The 26,980-nt window shown below is 44.0% G+C and overlaps 1 protein-coding gene across 1 annotated transcript in view; it reads left to right on the top strand.

Annotated features, from left to right (window-relative positions):
- Positions 1 to 26,980, top strand: part of LOC144162582 (protein O-mannosyl-transferase TMTC1-like) — a 144,578-nt gene that overhangs the window by 104,743 nt on the left and 12,855 nt on the right. The window contains exons 5-11 of the mRNA XM_077693174.1: positions 9,555 to 9,633; positions 15,942 to 16,045; positions 16,583 to 16,781; positions 17,794 to 17,963; positions 19,934 to 20,098; positions 23,914 to 24,027; positions 25,039 to 25,182. Coding sequence (XP_077549300.1) covers positions 9,555 to 9,633; positions 15,942 to 16,045; positions 16,583 to 16,781; positions 17,794 to 17,963; positions 19,934 to 20,098; positions 23,914 to 24,027; positions 25,039 to 25,182 — 975 coding nt within the window. The remainder of the gene's footprint in view (positions 1 to 9,554; positions 9,634 to 15,941; positions 16,046 to 16,582; positions 16,782 to 17,793; positions 17,964 to 19,933; positions 20,099 to 23,913; positions 24,028 to 25,038; positions 25,183 to 26,980) is intronic.

Raw genomic sequence — 26,980 nt, 5'->3', positions numbered from 1 at the left:
CGTGATCGCGTCGTCTTCCAATTCTCCCTAGAACCACGTAACGCAGACGCGAAGCCCTACGAGTGATCAAAAGAGCCGAACGCCTTTCAGTCGACAGGACCATTCGGCGGCGTGGCAGATGAAGCGACCCTATAGAACGTGGAGTCGGGGGCTTGCTGGTCCACAAAGCATGGCGAACAATGACACCTCACTGCTATCGATGAAGCAATCTTGGTTGCCTGGCTGGCTCGACCTAAAAAAAAAGCCAAAAAACAAGTATGCAACAAAAAGCATTGCCAGTGAAAGAGAAAAGAAAACATTCGTAAAGCTGGAATTCGATTTTCCAGGCGCATAGCTACCACGAGACAGGGGAAAGAAAATCCATGTTCAGCATCATATAAGTGCAGGCAGTGGTCGTGGGACCACTGCCATGACTCTCTATTTAAAATTATAACAGAAGCAAAATGTGGATAAGTGAAACAATGGCGATACTTTAATCTTTTCTTGGCGTTGATCGGTACATTTTAGCCCTTGCAACGGTGTTCGTACAGTGTCATTCATAATCGCCTAAATTATTTTTTTGTGGGGGCTCAGTCCAAATCCAAGCGAACCGTAACCAGATATACCTCTGAATGCTTTTATGCATTCTATGCTGTTGTAAGCATCGTTTTTATTCTTCCGTCTTCACAAACACCTATGCACTTGAAGGTGTTATCACTCGTATAAGCCACATCTGCATCAAAGTTGTCGCTTTTGATAGCACTGGTACGGCTTAGCAACAATTGCTTTATTTGTTTTTCTTTTCATTTATCACCTTCATGATCAAACAAATGCATATTTTCGTGCGGGATGAGGCCTTTAAACAGATATGAAAAATAAAATACACTTGGAAGTGCTAGCGGTCACACCCGAAGATGGATTTTATTTTGAAGTGGGAATAATATGTCCTGCCCTGCGGCACCTTGGGTCACATTAAAAGATAATTTGCAGCATATGTAATCATGCCTTATGAGCTGTTATAAACGTAAGCGATATGAATAGCAACCTTCACTGATTGCCTATTTTGCTTTGAAATTATCCTGCACTGGAATGAATTCGGGCCATTTAAAGAGTATCTCGGGCTTAGGTGTTTTCGTGAAAAAGAGAGCTGTACGCGGCCAATACTGACTCACAAATCTTTCTGTTACGATTCAGCGGGTCGCTAACCTGTGCGCACGTGCAACACGTTTGGTGTAGTGAGGGGAATCGGTGTGTACTACAGAAAACCATCTACTCCTCAAACAAGCTACGACAAGCCGGTTCGTGTTGAGACTTGAATCAGCGAGCAGACTCCGCTCTCAGAGATGTCCTCTCCCCTCTCTCAGTCTCAACGTGCGCCGGCTTTCACGGGCCAGGGAAAAACTGTTCGTGTGCGTCTGTACTTTGTTCGGACCGTGTGCAAAACCCTGCAAGCAGCGGAACCGTAACCGCTATTGTGTATGAATGCAACCCCTCTGGTAGTTACCCCTGGTTTTATAAATCGACGTTTGGGGTGAAACTAAGAGCGACCACTGCTCGTCGGCTCCATGCTGATCCTGTATTTTTGGCGTTCATCTCTCGCAATGCCGTAAAACCAGTTAACTGAGTAGAACGTCTTGCTGGGATAGTTGGGGAGTTGTTCCTTTGATTTGAAGCGCAACGAAAAAGCACGGGCGGTGAATACAGAGTTTACAGGACAGGCTCTGTATTCACTGTCCGTGTTTTTTTTTGTTCCGCTTCAAATCAAGGAAAATAAGTTTTGCTCTCGGCTTTTTGTCGTCAATACTAAGGCCGCTCATCTGCTCGCCGGTCATCCACCACGCTACCACTACATGACGGAGGCGACGGAGCTAAATTCGGAGACTTATTCGCCTATGTAACAATTCCCATGCTGAGACTTTATAGCCAACCTTATGCGGACAGTACTCGACGAATCCCGTGTCCCTATATAGGACGCTCTCTTTTTTTCTTTTTTCCTCTACTACTCCTTTTCCCCATTCTTCTTCCTGTAGAGTAGCATGTCGACTTACGCGTGTTGGCAAACCTCTCTGCATTTCTTTTTTTAATAAAGAGCTTCTCTCTCTCGCTCCCTCTCTATCTCTCTCTCCCTGTCTCTCTGGATAAAGGATAAGAATGTTGTAGCCTGTAGCCGGGGAGGCAGATTTAACTTGTCCTAAAGTGTCGAGGAAGCTGTGTGCTATGGATTCTTCGACCACGTGGGAGGTTGGCCAATAGAAGGAAAAAGGTGGCCGCATTACAGCAAAGACGCTTGCTTTCTGACTAGCTGGCTGAGTTATTTCCCCTACCAGGCTGCGGACGGCGTGTTGTCTAGCGGGCATCTGTCATTTATTACATGTAGATTTATTTGGTGAGCGCTAGTGGTATCAATAAATTTGTTTTCCTAGCAAAGCGATTGCCCCGCCAATGTCCCGCCCTTATAGGTTGGCCCTTTTTGCTTCTGGGCGACCGGCGCTGTCTAGCGCCCATACAAAACAATATGTTATATTAGAGATAACGCGGAAGTCTCATCCGACAAGTGGTACTTCCCAGAGAATGGTTCGTGTAGGTCTGGCATCCGGAAATGTCTCTGCAGTCCGCGCCGACTTCCGGAGGCCTATATGCGTTACGGCTGGCCGTAAGGAAACAATGCTAGTCGTTACGATTGCAAGCCTTCGTTCCGCATTTGTGCATCTCCGTTCCCTCTTGCATCTTCAACCTGTTCGGCTGTTTTTTTCGTGCACACTCTTGCTCTTCCGCTATGTGTATCTCATTTCCTTTAATTAGCGATTGAAGCCGCGGCCGCATTCTCGTCTTTAACTGAAGTGATCTCCACCGCCTAGGTTTGTTTTAAGCGCGACATAAGGAAGTAGAATCGTGGCCCCGTTAAGCATTTTTCCTTTTACACGCGAGTGCTTGTGCTAATAGTGGCAACATGCACACAGTGAGGCGCATCGAGTAGTGTTTAGGAGTTTCGGTGGCGGCGTTTTGATTCCATTCTCTCGTTCGCTCTGAAAACACTACATCAGTCGTCCGATAAAACATCCGTAGCAACCAAGAGGCAGACAGCAGAGAACATAATGCTGGCGCAAGGAGCAAAAAAGTGAAGGACTTAAACTGAAAATAAAATTGCGCAAGCCTCGGACTAGTTTGAAATTCAACCCTGGACCTCCAGTGTGCAAGACGACCACGTATCACTTACGTAACAAAAGCCCGCATGTTCTAGCCGGCTAGAGTAGAGGGGCTGATAAATAGCTGATAACTAACGAACTGATAAAAATTTCAACTTGCAAAACAAAATATTTCGCCACGTGGCTGGCGTTGGTTATTTTTCGTTCACACATAATTTGTTTCCCTTATCATCATCACCAGCCTATCTACGCCCACTGCAGGGCGAAGGCCTCTCGCATAGATCTCCAATTATCCAGGTCCTGTGCTAACTGCAACCAATTTATCCCCGCAAACTTCCTGATTTCTTCTGCCAATCTAACTTTCTGCCGCACACTGTTACGATTGCCTTCGCTAGGGATTCACTCTGTTACCCTTAATGTCCAACGGTTATCTCGCCTTCGCAGTACATGCCCTGCCTACACCCATTTATTCTTCTTAATTTCTACCAATATGTCCTTAACTCGCGTTTGTTGCCTCACCCACTTTGCTCTCTTCTTGTCCCTTAACGTTACACCTATTATCTTCCGTTCCATTTCTCGCTGAGTCGTCCTCAATTTAAGTTGAACCCTCTTAGTGAACCCTGTAGTCTTCCTTATACAGGGTGTCCAAGCTATCATGCACCAAGGTTTATAAAAAGAGCAATGGCTTACTCTAAGAAAACCTAGCGCATAATGTTTGCAGTACTGTGGAGAAGCGGACAATAATTTTTACGTTAATGAGACCTAACTAATTAATTGTAATTATTATCTAACTCGGGAATTCCTGTCATAATCACTGAAGTGTCAATAAGGCACTTGTAGGTACCCACGAGGGATATCTAAATGCGCTATTTTCAGCGACGACTAATGGGGTACTCATTTATTCTGGCTGATGAAGAAAACCCGCGAAATATGAAAAATACCACGTGACGGTGCTTCCGCGCGCATTGTAAAGCAGGGTCCCCACCCAAATAAGCTGATTCACCTGTCACCCGCCTGAAGAGACAGTGCATCACCTTGATAATGGCATGCATGGAAGGAGCAACAGCAGCAAGATTCGCGGGGCGCGTGTGCAGATAAGGCACAAACTCGGTCGCGATTTCTTCTTTCTTTCTTTTGTTTATTTCGTTCTGGCTAACTCAGAGGCAGCCTGGTTGAGGGCATTGCTTTACAATGCGGCGGAGGTGCCGTCAAATGGTATTTTTCATGTTTCGCGGGTTTTCTTTATCAGTCAGAATAAATGAGTACGCAATTAGTTCGTCGCTCAAAATACAGCAGTTAGATGCCACTCGTGGGTACCTACAAGTTCCTCTTTGACACTTCAGTAATTAAGACAGTACTTCTCAAGTTAGATAATTAATTATAATAATTAGTTAAGTCTCATTATGCTGCCCGCTTCTCTACAGTACTGCAAACATTATGCAATAGGTTTCCTTCGAGCTACGCCATTACTCTTTTTTAAATCTTGGTGCATAATAGCTGGGACACCCTGTATATCATTGTTAAATTCCAAAACCTATACAACTTCGATTACTGCTAATTTATTGTCTTTATGCAACACGCAGACATGTTCTTAGTAGCGCTGTTAGTAGCGCCTGTTGTTAGTAGCGCCTGTCACGTTTGCCACCGTCCCCGTCTTTTTTGCGCTAAGCCTCGAATTCAGTATGTTCTTTGGCTCCAACTGCCTCCTTGACAGTCAATATCAAATGCATTACCACGCGAATGACATATGAGTGGTTGTTACCTCGTTTTAGTACCTATTTTAAGTTTCAAATGCTCCAACACAGTCTTGCACTCCTTCTAAATTGCTACAATTTTCTCGACATTCAAGAAATAAGACAATATTTTGCAAACTTCTTAGTTGGGGTTGCTCGCATTTGGAGTTTGTGGAATATGATTTTTCGTTTCTGATACATGTTTGTGTTGCCTTTTATTCTTTTTAGTAGCAGCTAGAAGTGTTTATGTAAAGAATGTTGTGGCTACATATTATTCTTTATCATATGTGTGTAGGACAACCTGCTTTCGAAACTACCACTGTCAGGTTGCGGTGTGACCCGCCACGGTGGCTCAGTGGCTAAGGGGTTGCGCTGCTGAGCACGAGGTCGCGGGTTCGATTCCCGGCCGGGGCGGTCGCTTTTTTGATGGAGGCGAAAAGCAAAAATGCCCGTGTGTACGAGATTTCGGCGCACGTTAAAGATCCCCAGGTGGTCAAAATTAATCAGGAGCCCTCCACTACGGCGCGCCTCATCGTCTGCGTTGCGTCTCCGCGTTAAACCCTACAATCAATCAATCAATCAATCAATCAATCAATCAATCAATCAATCAATCAATCAATCAGGTTGCGGTGTGGAGTTGTGTTTCTCGGTTACTGTATGCATTATTACCTTTTTCGATATGTGCGGCTCCGTCGTTGCTGTCTTGTGGTGGCTCCTTTGGCCCAGTCAAGCTGTGTACAGCAGGTTTAGCCCGGGAAGCCTTCTCAGGAACCACTGAGAAAATAAAGACTTGAATTGAAGTGATGCTAGGAGGAGTACCTAGTGAATGCTTTATTGCCCACATGAGTAACTTGAGCAAACTAATTACACATGTAGGGTTTCTGCTAACAGTAATGTACGTTTCCCTGAAATGTCATACTTGCTTGGCGATGCCATTGCGAGTATGTGCAGACCTGTCGTTGGTAGCACCGTCATGCGGCATATACTGCAATCTGCGGCTGTAGGGAGCTGGAAACTCTTCTACATCTGCACTGGTATAGCTAAAGGCTTGTGGCTGAGCATACACCTATATGCTGCATAGGGCCTCATTATAATAAATCTAATAGCAAGTTTTCAAAAGGATTAGTTTAGTAGGTTGGTAATAACTTAAAATAGGTTCGTTTGACTTGTTGTGGTCCATGGAAAAATAATGATCAGAAGTAAACCTTAAGAAGGCATAGACGATTGCTTTCTTTAGGCCACCGCCAGTGCTACATCTACCTACGACGCCGCATTATACGTCGTGGAAGTCAGCGTTAGGGCAACCCAACACGAAAGCGGAATATAAGTCAACAGCATTCCCACTCAACTGGATTTGCGATAGCGTTGGTAACTACCGTAATGAGCGTACGACCGATACAGCCGACATATTTGGATTCGACGAGAGTAATTCTCTCACACACACACCCAAGGGGGTTCGGCAGTGACGACGACAACTGCGGTCATCGTCACTGGTAAATAACTCGTGAATCGGCTGATTTACCAATTCCAATTTGGCTGCGACAGAAACACTCCCTCCAACAAATTCCACGCACCCACCCTCAAGATTAGCCAGTGACTATACGAGGTGCCGTCAAGATGTCACGGATGATCCACCAATTTCCATTGGCTAGGGCGCCAATATAAGCACCCACATTTCAAGTATACCATCTCCTGGCGATTGCACAGGAAGACTATCTATCGCGTGCAACAGTCTAAGGAGTCTAAAGTGTTTCTATGAAGTTATTTTGGTTTTTTCATATCTGCTAGTGTTTTTTCACGTACACTGAAGGCCTACATCAGTTTGTCACTATTTCTCACTACGTTTAGATTCGTTGTGGTTACGTTAAATTTCACGAATGCGTTTTTTCCCAGTCATGCGTTGAGGGAGGACGCCATGACGTAAAATTTTGTAGTGAAGGGAAAGTTAACACCCAGCCATATAGTTCCACCGCAACAAAAGGAAGCAACGCAGCTTCTTTGGCTGCAAGGTATCACTGCCTCTTCGAATAGGCACTTTGAATTCAAATATTTGTGAGGTATTTTAATGCGGAACTCGTGCTACGGAAACAAGTGTCTTTTCAAACTTCAGCCGATTAATGTTTTCCTTTGAAGCACATATTCAAGTTTAGGCCATGTGGGTTGAAAACTGCGTCTGGTAAATGCTGTGCAGAATAATATGACAAAGTGTTGCCCGTTTTATTATTGCCCTCTCCTTAAGAAAATTTGCCTGTGGAAAATAGTCGTGCACGTGTATTCTTTTACGTGTTCCAGAAATTTTATGTGCGATTAACTCGCGGCGTTCTCCTGGTGTCGTAATCATTTCATGCAGAAGATACGGACTGAATAAAGCGCTTCTTATTTATTTACGAACGTCGCGTGCAGTTTTGCTATATTTCACCCGTTCCTGTATTAAGTTGTTGATGCAATGAAAGTATTGATATACGAATAAATAAATGCAAACTCATCGTCTTCTCGGTATTGGTGGACGTCTTGGTACAATTTTTGCTGCTAACCACTACTCTGAGAAACGGCTTGCTCATTGCCGAGACCGTGCTGATTGGGCGGTAAATTCAAAATTTTTGACATCAACTCTGTAGTGTACAAGAATCAGCGCGACATTTTCTATCTTCGTAACACCCACAACTCACCAGAACAAGTCCCAACTTTTAAATGGTGCTTGGCCACTAGGGTGTTTACAGTCCTCGCAATCATAGTTCAATAAATACACATTTGCTATCGTTAACCTTTGGTGGCGCCACGCGGGAGTAGTATTGAACAATCATAGTGGTTCAGGCAAAAATAATTTGCTTCACTATGTTAGGCCATCCATATTCTCGTCTCCTTCTTTTCGGGTCTGATCACGGACCCCAACATGTGATGTTTAAACACCTGTAAAGTGCCAGATTTCAAGCGGACAGCTATTGTGGGACAGAAAGTGCTCAGTCTGAGCGCTAAGGTACAAAGAATTCGCGGGATCTGGTGTTGTAGAGGCTATTGTAGATTGTTTAGCAGAGCTTTAGTTGTGACGTCAAGGTAGGTATACTGTGGTGAAGGTGCCACTTTCAGTTTCTCTCCTCATCGGCATCGGCGCAACCGTTGAGGGGGCGTGAACTGTGTAGGGCAGCCTCAGCCGTGTCGCGACCAGCGCTCGACGACGACCCCCGCCGCGTGTCCCCAGCCCGTGACGAGCCCATCAAAACCACCAAGACCAGAACACACGTAACCAGCCGATGATGTGTAGTCCCCAACCCTGTGGATTGTCGTTGTTCCCTGCCATCACCCAGTCGCCGTTACTTTGGGGACGTCGCTGCTATGGGCGAATGTTCATTAACACTATCACCTCCATTCGGGGCGGCAAGAACTTCTTCACTGTAAAGTATCATCACATCGTTCATCTTCACCGCATGCGTCATGCTATCGCAAAAATGACCGGGACAGTCGCCTTCGAATAGAGATGTATGTTACACCACGAGAATAAGAGGAAAGCGGCATTGGTGTGCAATCTTGTGCACGAGCATCTGCGACGACGATGAAGCTAGTTGGGGCATGTTGCCTGTCTTGGTTTGACCCATAACCACCTTGTAAAATCTCTATATAGGTTGTTACACCTTCTACTGTTCGTGCCACCTCCATCCTTTCACCGCCTAACAATATTAACTGGAATAAATGCTGGCACAGTATGGAAAGATACTCTTTCTGTTTCATATTTAAGATTGTAATTTAAAAGGCACCAAACACAGAATCGCGTTTCACAACTCGGAAAGGCACAAACATTGATTGCATAGTTTAGGTTGTGAAATTGGACAAACATGGAGGCCATAGGACGAATTCCACATGTTACTCGTTCGCCTAGTTTCGCGACCTAAAATATGCTGGCCTTGCACACACTAGTGCCGTTTTCTTGCAAGAAACGCTGCGTAGCCGATAGCGTGTAGGAACTTTTTTTCGGGAGAATTGATGTGCTGCCCGATGTGGTGCAGCACGCGTGCGCGTGTTCAGTCCCACAGATTGAGAAGGCTTTGCAAGAACTGCGTGTTTGCCAAATATTTTTGCACTTCTTTCCAAATCCAACTGCGGAGTTTTTGTCGGGCTGAGTGCGTAGGGCGATTCAAATGCAGCCATTTCCTATGCAGAGACCGCGCTGCGGGTATAGCCGTTACGGTTCAATGGAATGCCCGTCGCAGCACCATCGCCTGCACACGCGCTTCGCTGAACTCTCACCCTGTTTATTCGGCGTTTCTGCTGATGGAAAAAGTTTTCTTCATCCCGTGGATTTGCTTTTACATCGCACTGGTTTTTCCAGGCGTGCATTTCGCCCGCAATCTAACTGATGGTTTCCAAGAGCTGCTGCTGGAACGAATTCTTTTTGCGAAGTTACAATTCAAAACAGGTCACGTCAGTAAAATATTTCTTAATAAAATGCTAATTTGCGAATAAAATCATGAAGCTGCAAAAAGTTTACGCGCGGATGTTCGCGAATCCCTTGATGCAAAGTACGTGCAAGGGTTTTATCAGTTACACGGAAGAACCTTGGCAGTACGGACGAGTATGTTTGCCCTTTACGTGTTGAGTGGTGTGCTGCAGCAAATTCTGCACATGAGTTTACCAGTCCTTAACAGTTCTCCTGATGCATACATCTTAATAACTCCGTGTTGAATCCGCTTTCTCTTTTCAGGTTCTCAATTCACCATCGCTTCCTGGAAAGTGCGCACAGCATCATCCGGGACACGTGCCTTGTTTCGCTCACTGGTCTGGTACGCCGAATATTGATTACTTCGGAGCGTTTATGCATGCGAACTGGCAATATTTAGAGAGTAGCAGTCACGCTTGGCCATGCTGCACCGCCACGGAGTTTTTGGAGGGAATTTATTTTAATTTTGTTTTATTTTATTTATTTATTTATTTATTTATTTATTTATTTATTTATTTATTTATTTGTTTGTTTAAATTACCCCTAAAGGACCCCAGCGGGAGGGTATTACATAGGGGGCGGGTACATTCAGAAAGAAACTATGCAAACTAAACTAACATGTTATAGGCAAAAAAAGAAACTGCAAAAATAACAAAAAGCTGAAAAGAAAGACACTTTACACTCCTACTAAAACAGTTTTTAGTGAAGATAAGATACTATGTTAGTGCATACCAGCTCTTCAAATTTGATTAAATCGGTGACAGTTGCACTATGAGATGGCAGGCCATTTAATCAGAAATTCTGCGAGGTATGAATGATTGCGAAGATGTACAAGTATGGAATTTTACACGCGTCACCTTTAGGGCATGTCCTCGCTGAGAGAAAAAGTGGCCGGTGGAGAAGAAAACAAATCAGCATGAAGTGAAGAGTGATAGTACAGCTTATGAAGCAATGATAAACGTGATAGTTTACGCCGATGTGGCAGGATAGGTAAAGATGCGCGAAGTTTTTAGAGCCATGGCGCTGGTATTGATGTGAATAATCTGAAAAGATGAAACGAACGGCACAATTTTGAAGGGAGTCCATTTGGTCAAGTAAGTTTGCTTTGTCAGGGTCCTAAATGGCAGATGTATATTAAATTGTAGGTCTGATAATAGCTGTGTATGCAAGTTTTCGGAGGTGTGATAGAGGTTTCAGTCTGCGCTTTAAAAAGCCCAATGAGTGGTTGGCGGGTGCAAGAATCATGTTAATATGGGGATTAAAAGTAAAGTTAGAGTGCAGGTTAAGGCTTAGGTACTTATGTTTACAAGCTCAACAGCTGTGTTATTTAAGAAGGAAGAAGTTTGAATGCGAGATTCGCGGTTGTAAAAGACATAGGCTTAGATTTCGAATTATTTAGCGACATTAACTAAGTGGAGCAAGATGTAGAAACTGAGTCCAGGTCAGTTTGGAGGGCTAGTTTGTCAGTGACGCAGGTTCTTTTGTGAATCCTCCTGGAACCCCCCCCCCCCCCCATGTAATGCTCTCCTACGGAGGGCATTCAGTGGTACCTGATTAAATAGGAATAAATAAATTTTACCATAAATAACACAGTCATTGGCGAATATTCTGATTCGTGCAGAAGCGTAGTTTGGTAAGCCATTGACAAAAATTCGAAAAAGTAAAGAGCTCAGGACGCTACCTTAGGGAACACGTGAGTGTACTTCACCCAAAGAAGAATTGAAGTTATTAGCTTATGTGAATTGAACTTTTGCTGACAGGAAGTCTTTCACCCATGCGATTACAAGGGGGTGGATAGTAAGTTGTGCAAGGTTGATTTGCAATCTTTGGGGAGTACCCTTTGGGGGAGAAAAATTTAGAAATATTGAGCCGATTTGAAGCTAAGCGTCAACAGATTAGTGAAGGTCGTTAATGAATCGAGCAAGCTGAGTGTCACGAGAGTTCCTTCCTAAAGCCGTGTTTGTTTTTAAAGATGAAATGTTCTTCGAAGTCGCTAATCACATGTGAGTGGATGATATGTTCCACAATAGTATTTGTTATTGATATAGGTCTATAGTTACGTGTTGATAAGAAATTGCCAGATTTAAAAATGTGTGTTACTTTTGCTATTATCCAATATGCAGGTGCTAAACTAGATGAAAGGGACTGAAAAAAGGGCGGACAAGATGCGATAGATACCGTCAGAAGCATTCTTGAGTATATTGTTTTTGAAACAGAGGTGATCCGCTGTAGAAAAGATTTATTTTGTCTAGTAAAGATAGAATACCGACTTTGCTAGCGATAATCTCTTGCACTATAGTATCGGCAACTTGGCTAACGTTGGGACGACGTAGAGGGTAAAAACGGAACAAAAACCACAGTTTCGGACCTGCGCACAACCGCCCTCTGTAATCACGCCACCATTGACCGTTGGAAGCGTAATAATAAAATGAGATCGGGGGTTAATTAATACTAGAACCTTTGCGGACAGTTATTTAACATCAAAATAAATCATAATACAAAAAAATGAAGACCTGGGGTTTTAAGAAGAGCTTGATATTAAGGGTTACAAATTTTGTTCCGGGGCCATGAATTTGACTTTTCATTCGTATCTGTTTGCCTGTAGAGACGTTTCTTTTTTTGGTTAATTTGATTGATTTGATTGATTAAGTTGGTTGATTAACCAAGGAGCATGATATTGTTAATGTGAGCATGTATTCGTCCATGAGTCGAGAAAAGTAATTTTTGAAAAGAGTCAATTGTATATCGAGAAAACGTGACCAATATTCACGCAGAAAGCCTTCTGAAGAGATGGATCACTATTGGCTAATACAATCGAAGTTCGCTCTGTTGTAACAACTTATCTATTTTTTGTTGCTTTGTTCTAATGAGGTGATTACGTTACATTTTTCTTGACGATGCAGTGATCACAGAGCCCATCGAGTTTGATGATGCCAGAAAAAAAAGTCAGGAATATTTGTAACAATTACATTAAGAACATTGGCTGAGGTGGCGAATTGTCTTGTGAGCTCGGTGACTAGCTGAACGAGGGAGAAATCGAGGCAACATTCAAGGAACGCATGAGCTTCATTCAGTATCGCGGGCGATTACAGATAAGGTGGACCAATTATTGACTTGAAAATTAAAGTCACCAAACACTATCAGCTCTGAATTAGAAAACCGCGTAGAGAATTTACTCAAAACGTAACAAAAGTTCTTTGCGAACAACGTATTCATGTCGGGGGGATGGGGGCGGTAAAAAACACCAATATTGACACTACGTAGGCCACACTTCAATGACACCCCTACAGACATAAGAGACGAAAGTAATTGGAATCGATACAGCAATTAGTGTAATAAAAACAGCGCAAAAGACGGGAAACGACTGAGAACAGACGAGTGTCCCGTCATTTGCGCGTTTTTATTAATGTATTCCTACCGACTCACCCCGCTTCGCACTCTCGAGCAATTAGTTAGGTTATTGATGGCAGGAAACCAGACACCGCTTCTACGATGTTGACAGTCAAGTACTTCACTGAGCCAAGTTTTAGTTAGCGCAATTACAGATGACGAACATGAACGGGTCAGTGATGAATGCGCCGAGATTTTTGACATGATTCTTAATATTATCAAACAAAAAACTTGATATTGTGGTGAAACGCAGTTGCGCACTGGAAGACGAGGGCAGGCTACTTGCCGAGTGTGAGCGAGAACGCCGCTGGTTTGTGCTTGCCGAAGGGCTTGTAACGTGTTGAACGCTGGTTTCATGCATCAGGCGTGGTACAGTTAACGCCAGTCGTGCGGTGCGACCGTTGGTGTGATTCCTTTTTTTCTGCGTATGTCTACTGCCACTTAGAAAGAACGTACAGTCTTTCAGTAAAGAAAGCCGAGCTAGTTGGTAAGGTTGCATCTCGAACAGGGCCAAGAAGACAGAGCCTGTTGTGTCCGTGTTCTTGTGTCCCCGTTTTATCGCTGGTCGATATACGTGTAGTCTTCATGAAAAGTTTCTAGGCCATGTTAAGTGTTACTAGTTCACAAAGAATTGGAATAATGTTAAATATACGCCTATCTTTCGAGTGCAACTGAAATGTTTGATGGCACAAAGCCGGCGAAAGCGCATGGCTTCTGCTTTCACAGACAAATTTTGTCCCACTTGAATTTTATTTTTGCTTTAAATATTTTGCGGAAAGAAACTTATCGGCGTTCCGCCCCTCTCCACCCCCCCCCCCCCCCCTCGTACTTTAAAAAACTGTACGTGTTATTATGAGTTGCTATCCAGAAACTGACACGCTTGGGCTTGCACAATGTGCAGTTGAGCGAACTTAACGACACAACCGCAACAAACAATTCTGGTACCCCGTGTGAACTGCCGTAATCGGCCAGAAAGCAAACATAACGAGAAAGTTGTTACGTCGATCCTCCGTTATGCAAACTTACATATTGGTAGGGGCTGAAAGACGGCAACGCTTTTGTTCGAATCGGAGAGAAATCTCCAAAGAAGCCGTTTGTAGTTTTTGACGTATTATTGAGCCTGCGCTGATGAAACGACGGTAGCGGCTTTACATATCTGCTTTGTTTTAAGAAAAGACCCCCAACCTTAGGCTGCACACGTACTCTAACTGCAGCATGAAGCCCCTCGTAATTCAGCTGAAGTGACTTGGGTAAAATGGTTCACTTCAAGTTAGTACCTGTTACGTGCTCGAATGAAGACATTCTAAGGAGACCCTGAAATAATTTTCGCGATATTTTTGAAATATTAGATAATTTTAAAATTTGGTGCATCCAGTATTTTGATTAGGTGACTCCAAAGTGATTCAGCCCGATATTACCGCTTTGCACCCGTCACAAAAGTTACAAACTTGCTCAAAAGATTTTTCTCTTTCTCGGTCTTAGCTTTGTTTGAGCGCTCTAATAAAAATATTCGAGCCATACGGCAACCATTCGCCTGCTTCCTTTCACTTGCAAGCAATAAACGCTTTGCAGAAAATCGACACAAAAGCAAAACAGAAAATGGAAGGCGTATTTGTGTCACGGGCAAATCGCGCAGTTCCGCTGGGTGGTTGCTACAGCCATAGCTTTCACAGTGCTTCCAGGCACGAAGGAAACAGTAAAAGCTGCTACCTGAAGTGTTGCAGGGCCCCTTTGAAATATTCGTCCATGCTGACAGCTTCAAACATCGGTATGTTGTCCTTAGAAATTTTGGCGATCTGACCAAGTAAAGCGCATGTTTGTACTGTTTTTTGTTAATTTTACGATGACCGTGACACGCTACTCAACCGCTTACAATCATAACAATCGTTCAGCTAATCACGTCGGACTGAGTTCTATTCAAAAAGTCTCTTTATACCTAGTGGACCACATAAATCCGCGAATGTGTTTTAAAAATGGCCAAAGAATATGTGGCACTTTTTGAGAGAGGGAGAAAGGTGATCGTTAGAAGGGAAAGCCGAAATGTGTGCAGTAATTTCGACACCGACATGCTTTACGGCGGAGGCAAGGAAGGGAGCCAAGAGAAGGCTCGATAGAGAAAAGGGCAGACGAAAGAGGGTGACAGAAATAAAAGAAAAACAGAATAAAAAAACAGAAAAAAAGCTTTATCCCACTACTGACACCGTTTGAGGTAACATTGTAGTCACGCAGCTCTGAATTATAAGAAACCTAAACTTTCTGCACGCGGATTCCGACTTCGCACAGGTACGGCTCCACACCTGTTACAGCAGGCAGCCGGGGCCTGGTGCACGCTCGTTTTTCTGGGAGAAGAATCAATATTTCAAAGCCTGCCTCATTACGGGAGAGGAAATTGTCCGCACGCACGCGATAACTTGCCCGGTCCAGTCACCATGACTCCTTCTCGACCGTCATTTAGCACAGTGGTCTGTGTTTACACCGTTTACTCACTATCGCTACAGTGTGCGCCTATCCTCTTTGTTTGGCGTCCAGGAGTAAAGAAATATTTACCCGATGTGGTCAGGCGTTAAAGAGGTGCGAACAGAATAGTGTTGATCGGAAAGTAAAAGTTGGAAATGTTGGACACTTGGCGGTACAATACCGACAATCTGGAGAGTTTTCTAAGAAGGATGAAGCACTGGATAGTTGGTAAACAAGAGCTTGTGTGTTGTTCTTTTATCTGTCCCCTTTTGCTTTTTTTTTTGCGGGCTGAGCATTATTATTTATTATTTCTGAGATACGTTGTTGAGAAGTAGGATTCTCAGTGTGAAATACCTAAAGTTGTTTGTGAACATTCGTATGGGTAACATTTCTCTGCGAAATACGATTAAATATAACAACGAAGGAAACACATGTTAAAGAATCCGTGAGAGCATTTATTTACTCCAAAACAAAAATCTCCCCATCCGGTTTGGTTAGGGAGAAACTATGAATCACATTTCAGACATTTTTGGAGGTAATAGTCATCAACCGAGACAAGTTTGGTACCCTAACGCTCCCCCCTAAAATTTACCACTTTTACTATTTTAGATGTGCAATTTGGAAGATTCCAGGGCTTAGTTAGCGCCTACTCCGTGATAGTAATGCACCCACAACATCTCTAAGTCCAGGCGTTTTGGCTGGCCGTTCACTAGCTAGTGGATCGGGCAGTCAGGTACTTTCTTTTATAGGTGTAGATTGGAGGATTGTTCTTACCGTGCTTCTTTGTTTGTCTATTCCCGCCAGTTTGCACTGCTGCTGTCCTTCAGGCTGTGGATGCTCGGCGGGGTGCTGCCTCACTTTTCAGAAATGGACAATCCGGCTTCTTTCTCGCAGGATTTTCTCACAAGGTGAGTGTGACGAGAAGCCATTAAAAGGCACCGGAACTGCGCTGTTTTGTGATTTTGAACACTACTTGCCCAACTAGAACTCCCACATTTATAGCTTATGTACAGGCAAGAAACACCCACGAAACACCTCGCATATTTATTGCCCCTTTCCCAATGAACGCAGAATAGCACTAATAAATTCTAAAAAAACATTCGTTTTATAAGCAGGGCGATATTATCTTTCAAAAGAGCACCGATAATAGCCATCTAAAAGCTGTTAAAAAGTTTCATTCACGTCGGCGCCTTACGATGTTCCCCAAAGGTGAGCTTGAAGAAACGTATATATGGGGTTAACTTGCCTGGTTTGTGGCACTACAATAAGAAGAGTACATTTGCGCCTAAGCAATAAGTGCTGAGATATCAAGTTTAGCGTAGCGTAGCCTACACGACAGAGTAAAAATGGGAGGAAACAAAATCGGGGATTACTTGTGTGTACTTGCAATGTGTGCAGTTGCAGCTTAGTGAGTATAGGACTGCACCTCTGATTTGTGCCAACAGGCTGCTGACATACGCCTACCTGTGTGCCTTCAACGCCTGGCTCACGCTATGTCCAAACACCCTCTCGTACGATTGGCAGTTGGGCAGCATATCGCTCCTGACTTCACTCTTCGATCTAAGGAACCTGGCTACGCTTGCCCTGTTTGCTACACTAGCGGCGTTAGCCTGGCGGGCGCTCAAGTGGCCGAGTGAACACAACGTGAGTTGATGATAGTTTGTTTCTATATTCTATAATGCGCCCACATAGCTTCCTGGTAACATGTGCTCATTACATATAGCCTTCGCCAGCTTGAAACCAGAATCTGTATAGGTATTATTCAGCATATCATTTCCATCGACTGCGCCTTCATGATAGTTTCACCAAGTTGGACCTTATTAGAAATGCCTCTTTCGAGAGAAAACCAAAAATCACAAAGAAAAAAAAAGACGCCAGACAGGTGATCAGTTAATATTGTCATGATACTTCGAAAGCTATTCGGAAAAGGAATCAAGATGTATAAAGAAAAACTTTTGATTGCATCGCACACTTGCGAGTAGACCTTTAGATGATCTCGGCGCCAGGACTCACGCGCGCAGCTAGTAGCCTTATTTTAGAAATTGTATGTTTTTCTTATGACGTAACATTTCTGCTACACGACCTTATATGCATTTACTATATAATTAACTGCACGTACAAGAAACGCGGTGTAGTGCATTTTGAATTTTTTTGTTATTCTGACATTGCCCATTTGTGCTTGTTTCACAAATTCATTGCTTAAAGGCTCACCAAACAGTATTCTTAGCCCTTCTTAACACATTGCCTAGGGGAACATACAAAACAACGCAAAAAACGAGGACTCTGTGCCCTTATTTTTTAGTCCTCGTTTTTTGCGGAGTTTTGTATGTTCAGAATGAACCAACTGGCCCCACTCGAGACGCTAATTGCCTAGGGTCTCCATGTACTGGTAAAAAGACTCCCCTTATCGCGGACGTAATGTTTGACGCCACAGAAGTACCACGTGATTACTTTTACTGCTATAGTTATTGCGTTGCTCCCACAAACAACAGCGCAGTCGATGCATGCTCCGTAATATTAAGGTGGAGTGAAAATAGCGACAAGTTCCGAAAATATTGCGCCTTCACATTCCCCACCTGAAATTATACAATAGTCAGTGTTCCTTTCTGAATGCAAGTCTAATATTTTCTGCATTCACTTTGTGAATGTCTACCAGGTTTTCCCCGAACCCTGCTGGCACTGCTGTGAAGCAACCGATGGCAGTTGTAAGAAGGAGGAAGGCCCCTTTCTTCCGGTCCTCGTGACGTGCCTGTCGTTCCTTCCGGCGTCGAATGTGTTCGTGCCCGTGGGCTTCGTGGCAGCGGAGAGGGTGCTCTACATCCCAAGGTAGGTCTTGTTGAACTAGAGAGCCGATAAACTTTAACTGATTAGAGACCATAAAACTACACTAATGTGAACAATAGGCTTAGTTTGAAATTTCTCATCTTCAGAATATACGTAGCAAAACAGCACAACGCAGGAAAGGAAAGGCAGAATAAATGTGTAAGCAGTGTTCACCTTCATATTGATAAGTTGTTATGAAACTTCCAATTTCGATGTACGCTCCCCCCCCCCAGCCTTATGAAATGCCTTCGGGCCCTTAAGGATAAATAAATAAAATAATTAGGCGTTTTATTTGCGGTTATTCGCCACATTGTTAATGTAATCAAATTGAGTTGAAGAAAAAGAATACATTTACAGGGACTTCAAAGAAGCAGTAGTACAAATTAGGTTATTGGTGACAACAAGGAGAACGAAGCTCAGAACGGCCTGTTGGGTTGCCCGTAATTGCCGACGACTAGACCGGAGTCTGCAGTCTCTACAGGTTCCTCACCACTGAAAGCTGTAACACATCGGGGTACATGTGTTCGGGAGTCTCGCACGAGCCAGAATAAAGGCCTAGCAGTTACCGCACTGACGGCCAGGGTGGGTAACTAAGCAGATTGGAGTACGGTGTACGTAGGTGAAGTCATAGCATGTGGCGACGGGGACGGCTAGTTCTCAGAAACGGGGTAAGCCCTGTGCAGGTCTGGGCTTTAAAACATTGCGCGCCCAGTGTGAGAGAGAAGCTGTTGCCAAAGATAAATTTCCCAGAATGGTCTGATTGAAAACCCATGGCGAAAACTGTATTTGCACATTCCGTTATTTTATTTCGTGCGCATCAACCCAAATTAGGGCCCTAAAACTCCCACATTAGTATAACATCCTTCCTCTGAAGACGTTTCCAGCCACCCAAATTTGGTAGCCCTAACAAGCTCGAAAAACCAGGGTTCTTAATACACACCTGTTGAGAGACTTCGCTTCAGAACGGGAGTGGCGCGAGCACCCCTGCTTCGTTGAACATGCGGTGCAAGTGTATTGGCGGGGCACCTATAGGACAAAAACTGAACTGTGCTAAATATTTACTTAACAACACAACCTAATAAATTAAATCCTGCTTTTCGATTTGGAAAAAGTTGTAATGTTTACTTTGCTTACACCGTTTTTCTTTTGTTACTCTGGTAGCAGCCGCCAGCGCTTGAGTAATACTTGAACTTTCCGTCGACAGGTGACAGGCTAGTCAACTTGCCTTATGCATTTCCCTGTTTACACCGAGAGCAGGGGTGGTGGAGGGCGGCAATGAGCCTGAGGGCAGTATTGCAAACGGTATATAAGCAGTAATTGTCGTAAAAAATATAAATAGAACTGCCACAGTTTTAGCAGCTAAGCTGTTCTTTGTCGAGGATATAATGCGAAGATGTGGCAATGGTGGCAGCAGCGATGTGATGAGCGCATAGCTTAGCGGGGAGGAGAGAAAACGCCAAGCACACACGCAGCAAGTTTAAAGAATCATTGAACGAGGCGTTTATACATGCAAAGCTTTTGTAAACAACTAAATCTTGTGGCAGGACCTATATTTGTCAAACGTTTTTCGCGAAAAGAAAGCACTGATTAACTTTGAGGCAAGAGAACAATATATAGTTGCTTTTCGCGCTGTTATTTTATTTAAAATTCATGGGTGCTGTATTTTCGGAAACAAAAAAACTACGACGTCAAAAAACAAAAAGCGCTCGAAGCGCCCCTGCTGGCAGTGTTCCAAGTTTAAAAGTAACAAAAGGTTCCAGCAGATGGCGCGAGGAGCGGAACACGGAAAAAGTTAATTGGGGCGAACGGGAACCGATCTGCTGGCATTCACAAGTTTTATGAAGCTTAGCCTTGCCACTAGGGACCGCCTTGCCGCTTTGATGTTAACATCAGCGGTCGAGGTGTTAAGTTAGTGAAGCTGAGTTACTTTTTTGTTGTGTCGTGGGCAACTTTGTGCAAATTTGCATTTGCAGCATTGGCGTCTGCCTCCTAGTGGGCCAGGGCCTATCACGCATTCGCGCAAAAGGACTCGCCCTTGGCTGCTGGTGCGTGGTCGCCACTTGCGCACTCGTCACGCTGTTCGCCGTGCGAACTTTGGACCGGAACGCAGTGTGGGCATCCCGGGAGGCACTGTTCGAGTGAGTGATTAGAGACGTGACATTTCTCAGTGAACACAACGAAGCTTTCGCTTCCTCCGTCTGCGATTGTTCCTGCTTCTTTCACATGCCATTTGTGCTTGCATAAAGTACTATTACTAGTGCTGGGAATGCCTGCATTGATTGTGTGTCATTTGCACTCCAAAGAGGTGGGACTAAAATGCTCCCCATTATTGCCTTTTTTGGGTATACAAGGGGCTATTGGCGGTGAGCGCGAACACAGGCGGCGCTGCGAAGCGCGCCTCCGTGACGTCAGCTTAGGGATTCTCGCATTTGTCGTCTGCTTCACTCAGGATCGCTCTCCCTGCTGTTTCTTTGCGATTGGTCAACGTCTGATGCTTGTCCGCACCAGAATTGGCGTGTGGGTAACTTTTTATCATAATAATAGGCTTAAAATCGCATACACTAGCTCATGGTGTTAATTACAGTATAGTTTTGGATACCGCTACGGGAGAAACATTGCCGGCGCCACCCCATTCCTTGCGAAGCCGGTCCTGTGCCGAGCGCGAAGAGTCGGAGCTAGGCGTCAGCTTCGCATGTAAGCATTCGAACAAAAGGAACAGTCAGCTGCTAATAACCGACAACAGCGAAAATGGAAGACCAAAACAAATTCTAGGCCTTCAGGGCTGTCGGCATTGGCAGAAGGCATCACGATTCCCGGTAATCATGTGTAAGGTAAAACAGTTTTTGCAACCTTGCCAAACGCTCGAACGCGTTTTGTCACATCACTTTACGTTGTCAAGGTATGAAAGTTTGCCGACATGAAGTAGACTGCAAAAACTGTAGGTTGAGTTTCAAGTAACCCAGCGTGTATATGCGCGCGTGCTGATTCTATACCAGGCATCTAACCAGTATGGAGGTTTATTGAGCAAAATGAGTCACGTCTTCGTTAAATTTATAGTAACACATATAAGTTTGTTAAAACCTGGAGGGATATTTCGGAACATTTTGCACAGCCATATCTTCCCGATATTCGGATATGCGTTATAGGAAAACTGCACTCAAGAGGAGGAGCACGAGTAAGGGGAAGAGGGGAAAACTTTGTTTAACAATTAAATCAATCTGGTTAGTGGGCCGGCTTCTCAGTCCCGGACAAGAGAGTAAAAGTAATTTTCTTCAAATCATACAACGCCATCCTGAGTAGAATAGGATTTGTTCTTCGCGCCTGGAAGGGTTGAAAAGCAATAAAGAGCTACTAGGAATTCTTCTTCGGTTTCGAGTCTTGTAATATATGCAGGTATACTATTTATTACGTTAGTTAGCGAGTATATCATGCTTTCAACACCGTAATCATGTCATCATTGTTCGAGTTGAGAGTCAGTTCCTTATGATAACGATATAATCACGATAGAAATTCGGAGCACAAAAGCCGCCTTCGAGTACTGTGCAACACGCTGTTTAGGGCGCGATCGCGGTGGCGTAGCACAAACCTTCTCATTGTATTTGCATGTGAATAAACAAAGCACGCCTCGCATATGCACCTTTTTGCACGCAGCCGTAATGAAAGCCAATTTGTGAAGAAGGGAATGTATGCCATACAAAATGAAGGAAATATCCACACGACCTTTGTGAGGCTCCCAAACATCCCGAAACCTCCTAATAAGAATTTGGTGACGGCGCAGAAAAATTAATGCGTTGGGCAGAAAAAAAAGCAAGAAACATTAATCCGATACAAGACAACAACGAAAGAAACAGAAGAAAGCCGCTTTATTTCCTGCTGTGCGATGAGCGTGTAGAGGCCGCTGCTTGGTACGTAGTATTAGACTGTTGAGTCTTCATAGGAGCATCTCAAAAATACTGCAGGGAAGCCTACGCATTTTGAATACTTATCGAGAAGCTCTGATCGCTGATCCTCACGAATAAGCAAGAAAGGACGAGTTACACACGATCTTCTGACCGATACTCTGAAGAAAGTTGTTCTCTATCTCTTCGTGTGTTGCAAACTTGTGGGGGATGCAGCTTCAAATTATTCAGATGCGTCAGAAGCTGGCAAAATAACTGAGTCGCTAGAAATACGCTTTTTAACGCACTATATACAGCAACGAAGCGGGCGATTTCTAGCCCAGGCACTGTTGCCCCTCACAAGCGGAGTGTAGCAGACGACAGCGGCGCGAATCCCTAAGCCGACGTCAGAGCCAGGGGGCGCCACTCAAAGATCTCACCGCCAATAGGCGAGGGTTTGAACAAATATTATTCTTTATTGATGATTATACTCAGCCATTCTCAATCTCAACTGAAGTTACGATCGACCTTGTTTCAATTTACCGCAGCTTTGTTTGAAGGTAACACTAGCATAATCGGGCCAGGAAAGAACTTGCAGATGCGACCATTTGTAAGCAGTAAGCGTAATATCTCCACAGTTTATTTTACGCCCCAGTTTCGAAGAAGGTATTTTAAGATAGCGCTAGCGAACCATGGGAGGATTTAGCAATAGTAGTCAGGTATTTGGGGGTTTGTTCATTGAACAGAGATGTGCTTTTACTGCATATCTAACGATCATACACCTTTGCTCTACATTCCTGAAGCTTTGTTCATGACATAAGCCTGCAATTATTCATTTTTGTGCGGGCGAGTAAGAAATCAACCGCTTCGTACATTGGGTCAGTATAGAACATTTGCCCTGTTTCGTCTGCGTGTGGGAAATGCAGACAACAATACCCTGGGTCATGTGGGAAGTGCAGTGTCTTTAAGGGCAAACGCCGGGTAATAGTCTTAACATTTTTTTCCGCACTCTTCTGTATACGTTGCGCAAATGTTAAATTGCTTTGATCTTTCCGACCAATTAGCGTGAAAACAGGGTGTACGAGTCCAAGTACTACGTCCAGAACCAAACAACAACAAACAAGTACCTTAACAGGTACCGCAAAATTCGCAGCTTTCAACTATATGAGCTACTTTCAGGCCAGTGAACGCAAGCAGAACATATACAATGTACAGACGTGCCGTAGCAGTATTCACAGATTAGGTGCAGTAGATTTTGCAGCACCAAAACATTTGTTCAAGAGCCTCCCCTAATTTGTACCTTTCATAGTTTTTTTGTTTAGAAGTAACTGCCAGTGTAAGCGCTGAACTGCGGATAATTTGGCAACATGTTACTGAATTTTTAGTAACCATGTAGAAATAATATACAAAAACCTAGTGGCGTCATCAGGCAGTTAGCGTTAAAAAGTAAGATCCTTACCTGAATCTTTGGGTAATAAATTACGCGCTCCACAGCTGCCGCCTGATGCAGTTGCAGTGATGCAGTTGTACTGAAACCAAACCGGTGATTAACCGGAAGCATGTGCATGGTCGTGCTCTTGTGCTCGGTATTTTTGTGTCCTCTGCTATCTCCGTGCTTGTGACACTGCGTGGTAATAAAGGGAAGGTATTTATTTATGCTTGCTATATCCTCTTGAAACATTGTGTGAGCAAGGCAAGCAGCGCAAACGCATGCTCCTTCATTTGTGGCGCGCTAGAAATGTGACGAATTTTACTCGCTCAAATTCTTGTCCTTACTTGCCTTGTAGGTTCATTTCTCTTATTATTTAATGTCCACTTCATCGTGTTCTCGTTAGCTCTCCCTTTGCATTTCTTTGTCTCCGCCCTTTCTGTTACTCCAATACCTAGTATTTTCCCGCATTATTTTGTCTTGGCCCAGTGCACGCCTTTGCTTATTGTCTGTTTTAACGTGTCGTTTCATTCCTTTCCCCGGCACTTGCCTGGTATCACATTGCTTTGTGGCGGTCACAATGTTGCATTATGCATTCGCCGCCTTTAGTGCCAAGGTCTCCCACTGAGCCCCTCTCTGTTCTTAGGTCTGGCATACGTGACGCTCCTCAGAATGCCAAGATGCACTACAACTACGCAAATCTGCAGAAGGATCTCGGCAACTCTGCCCTGGCCATCGATCACTACGAGCGGGCACTCAGGTAGCACTTTTTGGGAAATATCGCCTGATCTCACGCTCGTCTAGCACATGCATACAGAACATGCGGTGGGCACTGATCGAGAATTTTGTTAGCCTATGCAAAACTACCTACGCCCTTCTTCCTCTACTTCCTCCCTTCGGTCTACAAGACGTTTGCTCCTTGTTTTGGTTTAAGGTCTCGATTTTCTTTAGTTGCGTCACTTGCCCGATTTTTTGTTGCCTTGTGCCAATCGGACTGGTTTGTTTGGCCTATATCCACCTGAGGGCTGCCGCAGAGAAGCAGCAGCACACCGCGGCTGCCAGCTCATGTATTTCTTTCCTTTGAACTTAAAAGGCCGGATACTTTAGCTTTTGCATGATCTCTAACACGCCGATTAATCATGTTTTGTACAGACTATTGGAACTTTACTGTATTATATACCATCAAAAAAATTAAAATACGTACATAAATAAGGGGTCACAGATAAATGCGATGAGTTGGTACTTTTATACTTTTTATTCTCTTTACGTAGGAACACACTTTACATATTTAAACGTTACTCTTGTACTTAGTTGCACACCAGCACAGTTTTCAATACTTGATTGACTAGAGGCATTGATAGCCAGTTTCTTTTAAGCGGTAGCTAGACGCGTGTCATAACGCGATTTTTTAGAATCTTTTAGTTGTAATAAAATTTGTAATGCACAAAATTATATGAGAAACTGAGTGCTCAGTAACTTTGGTTGTCTAAGGGAATAATTAAAATGATTGTTTCAAAAAGCTTTACCCAGAAAGCCTGTCTCAGTATTTTTACTCCGGCAAATTAAGAAAAACTTCTCAACGCAAAACAAAAGCTCCATAAACGCAAATGCCGGAGTTAGAAGTACGCGCCGACCGAAGTTGTTTTCTCTTGATGGATCAAATGAGTCGTGTTCATGTTGACATGCAACCGTATTGCTGCGCTAGTTATTGTGCTAGTTATACTGGGCTTGTTTGAAGCAAAACAGTAAAACTTGCATTGAATTCCTGCAGACTCTGGCCTGAGCACGCTAGCGCACACAATAACTTGGGAACGCTAATGACGTCACCTGAAGACGCCGAGCATCACTACCGGCAAGCACTGCGCATCAACCCCAGCCACCCGGGCGCCCACTACAATCTTGCTACTTTGTGCAAGTAGGTGTCATGTCTGATCACTACTGCGGGTAAATTAACTACACTTAGCGTTAAGGGCCCCTTGCGAAGAAAAGCCGACGTCTTAGGCTGCGTGGACCACGGGGAAACACTATGCGCCAAATTATGACGATGATGATGATTGATAGTGGTACCCCCTTTGTAGAGGGGTGATGACGTGTCATTTTACCAAAAAAAAACTAAGGAGAAACTAATATACACATGTTTTACACTCTTCGTTTATTAGTAACACTGCTCTCAAGGGTAGGCACAAAAAATCGTATTAGGCAGAAAATACTTTTTTTTTAGGCTGATAGAAATCACGTAGGTCAGCAAAAATACCGTAGTGCCACATTGGAGCATCTTGGCGGAAGTAGTGCTCAGACAATAGGGTCGAGGAAAGGAGCAACACTATTCTGCTTCTTTCTTTGCCCCTGTCATTTGAGCGATTTTTCCTCGAAAGTGTATTCATACCGGCCAGCCTAACTTTCCGTTCTGGTCGCACCTTGGGGCGCTCACTGAAACCGCTGAGAATCGTAAAGCGGGGCCCCAGCAGATGGTGTGCGACCCGGAGCGGAACGTTTTCACGGATCGCGAGCGCCGTGCAGAGCAGTGCTGTGCCTTGGTAATTACGTGACTGTGTGACTCAAGAGCATGAAAACAGAATGTTAACTTGATGCGAACGGGGCCCGGCGACGCTATCGCGTTTTCCGCTTAGTGTCCATGACAGCAAAATACAACATTCCTTAATTTGAAATAACTAGGCTTCGGCACCTCACTCACCCCCATTTCAGGCCCGAAATTTACCCAAAGAAATGCAAGCAGTACAAAAAAAGTTTCTAAATTTTGCGCTACAGTGACGTGTTATGGACAGGGTTGGCGTCATATGGGCCATACCTAGAATCGTAGTTATCAATGTGCTAACTGTACGTTAGCATTAAGTGATGGAGTCAAGCGAAACTAGAGGCCAGACTGAAATCATCCAGTCATGCATGTATCTTCGCAATGGGTTAGTGTGGCAGCCGCCAATGGCACATACAAGATTCTGTGACATTATAGAGAAGTTGCCGGAAAGTGTCCTGGAAGTCGCCACTGCTTGAGATATTTTATTTAATATCTCCATCATTTTCTTGAACTTTGCGATAAAATTGGTATCGTTGTAATCGGGACAAAGCGGTCGTTGTAACGAGCCAATCTTCTGTTTTCTCTTTATTGCTGCTTTAAAGGCGAGCTTGAGCTACCCCAAACCATTTACTGCACCCACCCCTAACGGTGACACGCAAGGAGGGCTGTCGCTCATAATTTAAAGTACTTCAGCAAGCAATATGAAGTAACAGTGCGGTTTCTCCTCTACTTCTCACATGTATAGCCACGAAGAACCATAAAAGCGTGTTTTCATCTCCAAGCATGCTCACCGGCTGGGAATCGAACCCACGACCCGAACCCAATTTGTGGCTTTGGGTCTACACGGAGGCAATGTTTTTCTCCACTGACTTTCGTTTATTAAAAAAATAAACGTACTTCGACACGAAAAACGGAAACTTTCCCACCTTTGCCTTCTTTTGAGTTCTCTTCTAACCATCTTTTCTGTTTTTATTTCAACTAGCCCCTCATTTCCGATTCTAATTCCATATTTGGGCCGTACCTTTGCTGAAAATAAAGGAGTATGCATAGTCCATAACACTTAGACGGCAAAAGGATATGTAATTTCAGTTATTTCACGACTGTAACTTTGCTATTCCTCACCTTTTGTTGGCGGCCGAACTTTACCAACTTTTCATGAACCGATGTCACCTCCTTT

Source organism: Haemaphysalis longicornis, unplaced genomic scaffold (assembly GCF_048455015.1).
Source record: "Haemaphysalis longicornis isolate Haplotype H1 unplaced genomic scaffold, Haemaphysalis longicornis Haplotype H1 scaffold_12, whole genome shotgun sequence".
NCBI lineage: Eukaryota > Metazoa > Arthropoda > Arachnida > Ixodida > Ixodidae > Haemaphysalis > Haemaphysalis longicornis.
Note: the sequence above shows the minus strand (reverse complement) of the source record. Positions and strands in the feature narration are given on the sequence as shown.